Source organism: Lemur catta, chromosome 11 (assembly GCF_020740605.2).
Source record: "Lemur catta isolate mLemCat1 chromosome 11, mLemCat1.pri, whole genome shotgun sequence".
NCBI lineage: Eukaryota > Metazoa > Chordata > Mammalia > Primates > Lemuridae > Lemur > Lemur catta.
The window spans coordinates 82,340,735-82,351,812 of record NC_059138.1 but is presented as its reverse complement, the minus strand read 5'-3'; the positions used below and the strand labels follow the sequence as shown (position 1 = coordinate 82,351,812).

Sequence of the window (11,078 nt, the reverse complement as noted above, 5' to 3'; positions counted from 1 at the left end):
ACTTCATTCCAAGTACCTGCCCTGTTTAATGGCCTTCTTTATTTTAACTCTGATGGCCACTAGACAGTTTTTGTACCAAGAAAACTGACTAAGAAAACCCTCCTGCCACGCAGGGGTAACCCTGCCATTACTTCTAAGCTCCTGTGACAGTCACGGAAGGAAAAAGTTGTGTCCAGTGGTGAGGCTGGAAAGAGTCAGGGGCCTGATCAGACAGGGCCTGTGCACCAAGCTAAGGGGTCTCCACTGTACTTTTAGGCAGAGGAGAACCACAGGGGCAGGGCAGCTTCAGATCCGTATAGCAACCCCACCAGACGTAAAATCCTTCTCCATTTTTATTTATTTTTATTCATTTCTGTGGGATGTGGTGACTGGGCATGGGCAAAGACAAAGTCCCGGGGATAAGGGGAGCTGTGCAGCTTGGAGAGGAGAGGGGCCATTCTATGGGTGGAGGGACAGGAAGTGGGGCAAACATTGTCACAAGAGCTTTAGCAGGCTGGGCCACCCGGAACACAGCTATGAACCTCTTCCCGGTCTATGCACTCCAGATGCCAGCCTTGGTTGGGCTCACCCTCCTCTGGGACTCCAGGAACCTGCATGGGCACTACAGGGAGCAGGTGCTCGGTACTGGCTTGTGAACTGACTGACCGAATGAATGAATGAATGGACACAGGATGGCTTCATTCATTCACAGCACAGAGGGTGTGAAGATCCTGCAAAGGCCAATGATGTTAAGACCCCGGAGCTGGGCGGTGGCTGAGGGGATGGACAAGAGGCAGTAGCTTTAAGAACTACTTTGATGGCGCTTGGGATACTGACTGCGGTAGGGACTGAAGGAGACTAATGAGTCAAGAATGACTCAGAAACTTCCAACCCAGGCACCTGGGAAGTGCGCTGTAGGCAAGGTAAGAGGAAAAGAAAGATTTTGAGGGAGGACAAAAAATTTGGTTTCAATGACAAAAAGCACTTTATTTATTTATTAGAGAGGGGTTTTAATCCCTTATAACCAAGATTATCCATACTTATTATAAAAGCAAATGTAACAAAGAATGCTTTGAAATGCATTAAATTTGTTTATTGAAATACAAATAAGCTTGAATAATACAGATTGTTGTCAGCTTAATATAGATGTCACTCATTTCTCTTGGTAACTAAAGAAGATAGATGGTCAAATGAAACACAATAGTAGAAGAATCTAAGATAATAAATTTTATTACTGGAAGTCTCCCTAGCAATCAACAAACTCAACCCCATTTAACAGGTGAGGAAATTAAGGACCAGAGAGGCTAGCCTTCTCCACTCTACAGATGTTTAGGGCACTGACCATGTGCCAGGCACTTGCTTGGTGCTAGGGATATAAAAGTAAACAGTACACAGTACCCGTACTCAAAACGCTTATAGCCAGGACAGTGGATGACAGTGTCCGGGAAGCAGGAAATTGTCACACAGCATAGTAAGTATTGTGAGAAATGCATGCTCAAGCTGCAAGGTGCAACTCATCCAGGCTTGGGAGCAGCCTTGTGAGTGAGCTGACCTGGGAAGGAGGAGCAGAAGTCAGACAGACATAGAGGTTGTGAAATGGTGTCCCGGGAAGGCCAAGGTGAGGGCAAGCCTAGTGCATTAAATAACCAAAGGAGTTAGAGTACAAGGGAATTCTAGTCCTGGACTTAGCAGACAATAGTCTCCTGACTCCCAATTCAGTGTTATTTTATACAGAACACTGCCTGTCAATTGACAAATATATGAAGATTCAGCACATATACCAAACTCTTGCATAGAAAAAAGGAAGCATACGTGGCTCACGCTTAACCAGGTGTAGACATTAGGATTTTCCAAACCCTCTTGCTTAAAATGTCTCTTTATAGGAATAATTATTTAGCATTATAGTCTTCCAAAAATACTTACATCTGTTGGGTTATGCCATAAAGCTCTTAAGTCTGGAAGGAATTTTAAGGGATCATTTTATTGGTGGCCAAGGAAGTGCAGGGCAGGGTGGGTGGGGGCAGGGAGCAGCCCGCCACTCTGGTGCAGCAGTAAAGGGGGACTTCTCTGCAGAGAACTTAAGAATTAATAACAAAACTGGCCAAAATCATTCTGCTTCTTATTATCACCCATTCTCAATGATGGCAGCAATAAAATGCTCCTCCTTGGCCAAGACCCCCTCCCCTTTGCACGGCACTGCACTGCGGATACACCTGCACACACAGAAAGCCCAGACCCACATAGGCTTTGGCAGTACCTGGTGTCCATATTAATCATCTAGTCAGCTCACACGTCCTCTCCATTCAATTCTCTTCTGTAAACCTAACATACAAAAAATCCACATCAATGTATACCTTCCTAAGATTATATTTATCTCCAATGAAGATTCTCACCCCAAACAGTCTCAAGTCAGTCTCCAGCTGGGGCCACAGGCGGCTGACATCATTGCTGTCACTTCTGCCTTCGCAGACTACCAGGAGCAGTCCTCGCTCATCTTTTCCACCTGGGCCATCTGGCACGTGCTCGGAGGGGTAAACACTGAGGGGTCTTTAATGCCCAGCTGTATGTCAAAAAACCGCATGGACAATATCACACTGTAATTTTTGGTAAAGGTTTCCTGGACAGGATAACAATCCTTGACTGTATAGATGCCAATCCAGGTTTCATCTGTAAAAGGGAGAAAGTTGACTTTTTAATAGAGAAGACAAGCAAAAAATATACATAACATAAAATTTACCATTCTAACCATTTTTAAGTGTTTGGTAACATTGAGTATATTCACACTGTCGTACAACCATCAACACCATCCATCTCCAGCACTTTTTCATCTTCCCAAACTGAAACTCTGCACCCATTAAACACTAACTCCCCATTATCCTCTCCCCCCAGCCCCTGGAAACCACCATTCTACTGTCTGTCTCTATGAATTTGGGTATCTCATGTAAGTGGAATCATACAACATTTGTCCTTTTGTGACTGGCTTTATTTCTCTTAACATAATGTCCTCAAGGTTTATTCAGCTTGTAACATGAGCCAGAATTTCCTTCTTTGTTAAGGATGAATTATATTCCATAGTGTGTGTGTGTGTACGTACATACACACACACACACACACACACACACACACACACACACACATATATATATATATATATGGAGAGAGAGAGAGAGAGAGAGAGAGAGAGAGAGAGAGAGAGAGAACAGTTTATTTATCTATTATCTGCTGATGGTAATTTAGGATATTTCCACCTTTTGGCTATTGTGAATAATGCCACTGTGAACATGAGTATAAAACTATCTGTTTGAGTCTCTGCCTTCAATTCTTTGTGTATACTATTGAGAAGTGGAATTGCCGGATCATATGGTGATTCTATGTTTAACATTTTGAGGAACCACCACACTGTGTTCCACAGCACGCAAGCCTGTATGTGTGTAACAGTCTTGGGATGGGCATATTGGAATCAGAGCTGAGAACAGCTTCACATAAAAGCAGGACATTTGGACACTCAGAATAATGGGAGTAGATCTGATCACTACATCTTTAGGAAGTGATATGGAGGAAGGAAAAGGAGTCACCGATTCAAATATTTGCCTTAGAAAAATGCTTTCCATGGCACAGACCTTGAGGTGATCACAAAAAATCAAAACCAAGGCTAAGCCCACAAGAGTCAAACCAGCAGAAATGTCCAGGTGGCATTAGAAAGGGGTGGGGGTGTTTCAAATACCTAGATCCCATGGCCACGTAATTAGCAAGGCAACATGGGCAACTAATGGGGGCTTTCAACAACTTAATGAAGCTTATAATTTCCCCTAACAACTAACAACTACCTTCCTTACTGGACTTAGACCTTTTTTCCCATCATGATCCCTGGGCACAATGTTCAAACCCTTCTTTTCATCCTTACAGGATCTGGCTGACTTTCTGTCAGACCACTCCTGGACGGTGACCTGCTCCTGGGGCCCCCCGATGGAGTACTGGTCTTCAAAGGTGGAGTTCAGAGGAATGTCAAGAGGATCCCAGGGTTCCGTCAGGGTGATCTTTGAGCACTGCTTGGTGGCTTGTTCAATCTGAAACATCACTCCATCCTTATAGAGCAAAATATATTCAAATAATCTGAAAGGTTAAAAGAAACTAGTTTAGGACTTTATGTTATAATTATCATGTGTTTTACCAGTAAAAACGCCAAAGTCCTTTTATATAAATTACTTTTAAAATAGAAAAATAGGCAAAAATTGATTTTGCTTGCTAGGCAATCATTTACATTTAGAAACACACTAGATCCATGAACACAGGTGGTCCCCAGGTTATGGACGAGATATGTTCCTGAGAAGGTGTTTAGGTCAGATTTGTATGTATTAGGTCATTAAATATGAGATGTCCGATTTCTAAACAAAAGTTTATTATATCTCAAACAAGAAGCTCTACAATTAAAGTGTGAGCCTAAACTGTCAACACAGTTTTGCCATCTTAACAGTAACTTGTTTATGCCAGCAGCGAAGAAGTCTGGAAAGCAAGTGGCGATGAAATCGCGAAAGGTGTTTTCCACAACTTGTTGAGAATTGAATATTTTTCCTTGCAAGAAGTGGTCCAAAGCCTGGTAGAAGTGGTAGTCAGTAGGTGCAAGGTCTAGTGAATTCAGTGGATGACAGAGTTTCCAAGTACAGCTTCTATAGTTTGAACAATGTTGCTTTTCGCAACATGTGGTCTTGCAAGAAGATTGGCCTGTCTCTATTGACCAATCTTGGCTGTTTAATCACAAGGATCCTTATCATTTCATCCAATTGGTTGCAGTAGATATCACTGTAATTGATTCACCAGGATTCATGAAGCCATAGTAGATAATACCAGCGCTGGACCACCAACCACACACCATTAGCTTTTTTTGATGAATATTCAGTTTTGGACTGTGTTTTGGCACTTCATCTTTATCCAACCATTGTGCTGAACACTTGTGATTGTCAAAAAGAATCCACTTTTCATCACATGTAACAGAATGGTGTAGAAATGGTTCACCTTTATGTCGTGACAGCAAAGAAGCCAAGCTTCTAGAAAATTTCTCTTCTGACACTAGTTTAATTCATGTGGTACCCATTGACCCAGCTTCTTTACCTTGCCCATTTGTTTCAAATGGTCCAATATTGTTGGAATAGTAACATCAAACCTTGCTGCTAATTCACACATAGCTTGAGAGGGATTCGCTTCCATTATAGCTTTCAGCTCATCGTTATCCACCTTGGTTATCAGGTAACCCACATGGTTCATTTTCAAGATTAAAATCACCAGAATGGAACTTCTCAAACCATCAGAGTACTGTGCGTTCATTAGCCACATCCTTCCCAAACACTTCATTGATATTTTTGAGCTGTCTGTGTGGCATTCGCTGCACAACAGAACTCATATTCAAAAATAACATGAATTTTTAACTTATCCATGGTTTCACAAAAATTGGTCTAAAAATTGTTTTGAAAGATAATCACAAGCTAAAATGTGCATTTAAAAGAATGAGGATGTATCTTCACACACACAAAAAAGAAAGAAATGTCAAAGTGAATTTCAGAGATATCAACTGTCAAACTTAGTACTTCAGGAAATCAGACATTCCACACTTAATAGCCTAAATAATTTTGCATCCCTGATGAACAGTGCACACATAGTAATAATAATAATAACATTACTTAATGGCTCATATGTGGTAATACATATGTAATAATACAGTGTAATACTGTAACAATAATAAAACCCCTGTACTGTAATAAATTACAGAAATTATTGTGTTCTTTCTTTTAATTTCAGCAAACAGAACATAAAAACAAACTCATGCAAAAAGTTTAGAGAGGAGAAATTTCAAAAACAAATATTAAATGTTAACACTCAATGTTGCATCGACCCTAGGCTAATAAGAATGTGATGCTTATTTTGATCTTCTAACATCAATAATAACCTTCCCATTTCAATAATTAATCCACTATGCTGTTTAGTAATAATTAAGGCTTTCATTGGAGCCCTGCCTTTCACACATTCCATTATTCTCAGTTTATCCTTTATAATTGTTCTGATAGTTGAGCGACTGAAACCTAACGCTTTCCCAGTGAATGATGGGGCCTGGCCTTTTTCTGAACACTTAATTATTTCTACTTTCATTTCCATTGTCATCACCTTTCTTCCTGCTGCAGGAGCACCTGGACTTGCAGTGCACTTTTGCTTTGAAGGCATGGTCATAAGGGGAAACACAGAATTGAATAAAGAAGGTAAGACGAAAGTAATGCTGTGAGTAAGCGACCATATGAACAGTGAGACTAGCCGCTAGCATAAAGATGCTGCGCCAACCAACCAACCGCTTACACCATGCGGGTTTGTTTACATGCGTGCAAGAAACTAGTTCCTGCATTATTAATTTAATTATGTAATTATAAATTATCCTCATGGAGAGCCTTGGGACCCTGTTCGTAAGTACGGAACAGTGTTACTTGGGTCGTCTGTAACACTGGAACTGCCTGCATTCACAATCTGAATATGAAATAATTAAGATTCAGAGGTCAAAATTGAATATTCACTGGACAAATTCTTAGTGAGGACCTATTATGTGCCAGGTCCTGGGCTTAGGGTACAAACATGGGAGAGTACTGGCCCTGGCTTAACAGCTCGTTTGTGATCTTTTGTTTAGCCAGAGGGACACAGGAGGATTCGGCCCTCGGTTTGGTTGAGTTCTTGCAGCACCAAGGCAAGAAATTACAGGAGGTACTGGATGTAGGACAAGCACTCACTGAGGACTGGAGGGAGGACCAAGCACCTCGCTGCTTCAACCACCTATCAGTCACGAGTAAAGGGCTCTGCTGAGTGTGCTGTGTGGCCTAAGGCATGCCTCACATGGCCCGCGGGGGCTGAGACAACCAAGGACGAAAGCTCAAGGGACCCCAGAGCGAACAGCTTCCCTAAGCTGTTTGTCCCCACGCTCTAGGCCTCCTCTCCTGACCACGTGCCTACCCTTCATGGGGAGGGACAGGGAGGTATTCTGAGGTTGTGGGCAGGAATCACCATGCCTGCCACGTGGATGCCAGTCCTGTATCTTCCTTAAAGCTAAGGCGTCTCAGGGTTGGGCAAAGCCTGCCGTTTCTGTGCATTGCACTGTCAGTCCAAAACTCAGGCCACAGCTGCTGGTAGAGCAGAGGGGGCATTGCAGCCCTGACCTCAGAAAGTGAAATTCCCAGCACCTGAGGGCCAAAGAGCCTGGAGAGGTGGGCTTTCATAAGCAATAAAGACAGCCACCGAATTATCTCAGCTCTGTGAGACTCACTCCACTGGAGGAGCCTCTGCCGAGGTTGTGTGCTGTCCATCCCAAGTCTGAGCTTAAAAATTATTTCTTTCAGAAAAAATATTACCAATGATTACTGTCTATATGGTGAAAATACAGTTATGTATCACTTAACAATGTAGAGGGAAATGTGTTAGGCAATTTTGTCTTTTTGAGAATGTCACAGAGTGTACTTACACAAACCTAGATGGTGTAGCCTACGACACACTTAGGCCACAAGGTATAGCCTATTGCTCCGGGGATACAAACCTGTACAGCATGTGACTAATGAATACTGTAGGCATTTGTAACACGATGGTAAGTGTTGGTGTATGTAAACATACCTAAACATAGAAAAGGTAAAGTAAAAATATGGTATAAAATATAAAAAATGGTACACCCTAGATAGCACTTATAGGAGCTCTTACCAGGCACTTACAAGCTGTAAGTGAATGGAGCTTGCAGGCCTGGAATTTGCTCTGGGTGAGTCAGTGAGAGAGTGGCGAGTGAAGGTGAAGGCCTTAGACGTTACTATATGTGACTGTACACACGAACACTGTACACCTAGGCTACACTAAATTTATTTAAAAAAAAAACTTTCTTCAATAATAAATTAACCTTAGCTTACTGCAATATTTTTACTTTATATTTTTTAATTTTTTTAACTTTTTGACTCTTTTATCCTAACACTTAGCTTAAAACACAAGCACATTGTACAGCTGCACAAAAACATTTTCTTTTTTTAAACCCTTACCCTATAAGCTTTTTTGTATTTAAAAAGAATTTTTTTTTTTTTTTTTACTTTTTAAACTTTTTTGCTAAAAATTAGGACAAAAACACGCACATTAGCCTAGGCCTACACAGGATCAGGATCATCAATATCACTGTCTTCCACCTCCACACCTTGTCCCCCTGAAAGGTCTTCAGGGGCAGTAACACGCATGGAGCTGTCATGCCCTGTGGCAATAATGCCTTCCTCTGGAATGCATCCTGAAGGACCTGCCTGAAGCTGTTTTACAGTTAACGTATTTTTATAAGTAGAAGGAGGGCATTCTAAAATAATGATAAAAACTATAGTATAGTAAATACGTAAACCAGTAACATAGTCATTTATTGTCCTTCTCAAGTCTTATGGACCATATGGAGTTGTCTAGCTAGTCTAGCAACCAGACTTTTATATGACTGGTAGTGCAGTAGGTTGGTTTATACCAGTGTTACCACAAACATATGAATAATACGTTGTGCTACGATGTTACAAGGGCTGCAACCTCACTAGGCAATAGGAATTTTTCAGTTCCATTATAACTTATGGGGTCATTGTCATATATGTGGTCTGTCATTGGGGGAAACGTTATGTGGTCCATGACTATATTAATAGTAGTAGTATTATGCTTCAGGTTTCCATGAGCTACTATGGAAATATAAGCATGGCCTCATTTTATATATTTAAATTATCCTGCTTATTTCAGAAAAGATTTGAAATGGCTTACAAGGGTAAAAAATATAATAACCCAGACTCGTACACTTAGAAATGGGAGGGACTATATTAAGAAAAGCAAATATGCATTTTATGAACTACTGCTCAAAAATGGAGCTAACCTCTCACAATATGCACATTAAAATATTAGTTCTTTGAAGGAGTTTGGGGTTGGATTGTCCCTGTTTTCTCACAACCAGTTAAGTCCCTGGCACATCAGAGCCTAAACATTCATTGATGGAATACAGAAACATTAACATCAACTTTTAGAACATAATTCATTTGTAAATATAGGAATTATTGTCCATACACAAATCTTGTTCCGTGATACTTTCAATGACAATTGGACACCCGCAAAACAAGTTGTTTACATTGTTCTTCTCACCATCAACATCATCTTGTGCTTTCCCAAGTTCTAGGTGTCTAGGCTAGAAAGTCATTCCTAGCTTTTGCTGAGACTCCAGTTGTGAGCTTCTCAAACTGCTCCCCTGGAGCATATGCAGTTGTGTGCAAGGTAAGAGGTTCCTTCTTGAGACTAATGCCCTCACCCCACCCAAATTCATAGGACCACAGAAGTGTTATCCCAGCAGCCATGTTTGTCATACATGACCTTGCCACCCTCACCAGAGTGTACTGGACCAGAGTGGAGACAGCAAGATTCTCTCCCTTGGACATGAGGAACACAACTGAGGTCTAATAGTCAGCCCCTTTACATGGCTGGTCATATCATGGTAAACTCAGAAGCCAAGGGAGGCTATTTTGCATCCTGTTAACGGAGAAAGAGTAAAGAATGAAGCAGAGAGAAGCACTAGCAAACTGGGATTCCAGCAGCTGTTCATTTCCTGGGTGCCTTTTTTCTCTGAGGTGCTTTGAGCCCCTCACCTCCCACAGAGTTATAATAAGCTTCCTTTGTTCTAACAAACCTTCCCTTTTTGGCTTGCAAAATTTTGTGCTACTCATGAGCAGGACCCCTTTCTGAAGAAGTTGAGGACCCCGGGGCCTCTTGCCAGCACAGCAGTTCTGGGGAAGGCACAGCACTGCCCTCTGTGGGACCAAGGGCCACGGCCACCTGCTCAGGTGCCTGCAGCAGAAGGGCAGGGGACAGCAGGAAAGCAATTCTGACTGCTTCAGGATTGCCCTGAGGCCAGCTCTGCCCATATACAGAAGTAAAATTTAATTGTAAAATGAGAACTCTAGACCCAAAACAATCATTACAAAATGTTAGCATTTGTTAAATCTGGGTGGTCTGAACATGGTGTTTGTTATGATGTTCTCTGTACTTTCCTGTGTTTTCAAAATATTTAATTTTTTAGAAAGTGGGCATCATCTGATATTGAGGTTATGTTGACTGTGCCTTGAGTACAACTGAAAATAATAATTTAATGGGAAGCAAAATAGAACTGTATAATTCATTTTTTCAAAATCCCATGTGGATAAAAATGCTAGTACCGTTCCATGACAAATTTTAGAAAAGTAGACTTTAACGATGCTGTAGCGGCTTGTTTATGTGAACCTATTAACAGTTAGGATGTTAAATTTCTCCATCCCAAATAGGATACAGGATCTGAAGCCTGATAGCGACTGAAGGTCAAAACACAGAGACAGATCAGCCAAGGTTGAGATGAGTAATCAGCGTGGGGATGCTGTGCGGGTAATGACCCGTGGACCCGAAAGATTAAGAAACTTCAACAGAAACTGGATCCTCGAGCATGATCAAAGCCTGGCTCTGACATGGAGGAAGCTTTGAGGATGGGAAGCACACACTGCACCCCTGGGGTATAGTCAGGCAAGGTGAGGTGCTGGAATCGGCGTGGAAGACAACCAGGCAGACCAGCCCTGGGTCAACAACAGCAGGCAAACTTGACCCTCTTGCTGGCCAGGCACCAAGCAAAGCACAGTTCCCTGGGAGGGGCAGGCAAGCATTCCCACAAGGCCCAGCTGTGAGCGAGGACAGGCTGGTCAGGGCAGGCCGGGCCAAGGTCAGAAGGCCAAGTTCTCCAAGGCAACCACAACACACAGAAAGGCCATGGCCTGCTTTTGCTTCTCACCATAGGGGACAAAGGATTTTTGTTGCTTTTAATAAAATTCTCAGGCTGCATTGACAATTTCTATTGTTTTCTAAAAATTCATTTTTTGTAAAAATTAAGCTCTCTCATCCCCAAGTTTTCCAAAACACTGAAAATCTGCAGAAGTTTTATTAACATTTCTTTTGAAAATAGGTTTATGATCTTATGTAAAACTGATTCATGTTTAATGTAAAAAAATTTAAACAATCCAGAAATGGAAAGTAAAGAAACTCTAACTTACAGAAATAACAACTCTGTGCATGTA

General features: G+C 41.7%; 1 protein-coding gene across 1 annotated transcript in view; it reads right to left on the bottom strand.

The window, feature by feature from the left end:
- Window positions 1-1,193: 1,193 nt before the first annotated feature.
- EPDR1 (ependymin related 1) overlaps window positions 1,194-11,078 on the bottom strand; it is a 31,675-nt gene continuing 21,790 nt past the window's right edge. Inside the window, exons 2-3 of the mRNA XM_045564323.1 lie at window positions 3,884-4,092; window positions 1,194-2,646 (exon numbers count right to left, since the gene is read on the bottom strand). Of these exons, the coding sequence (XP_045420279.1) occupies window positions 2,450-2,646; window positions 3,884-4,092 (406 nt within the window). The 3' untranslated portion in view covers window positions 1,194-2,449. The remainder of the gene's footprint in view (window positions 2,647-3,883; window positions 4,093-11,078) is intronic.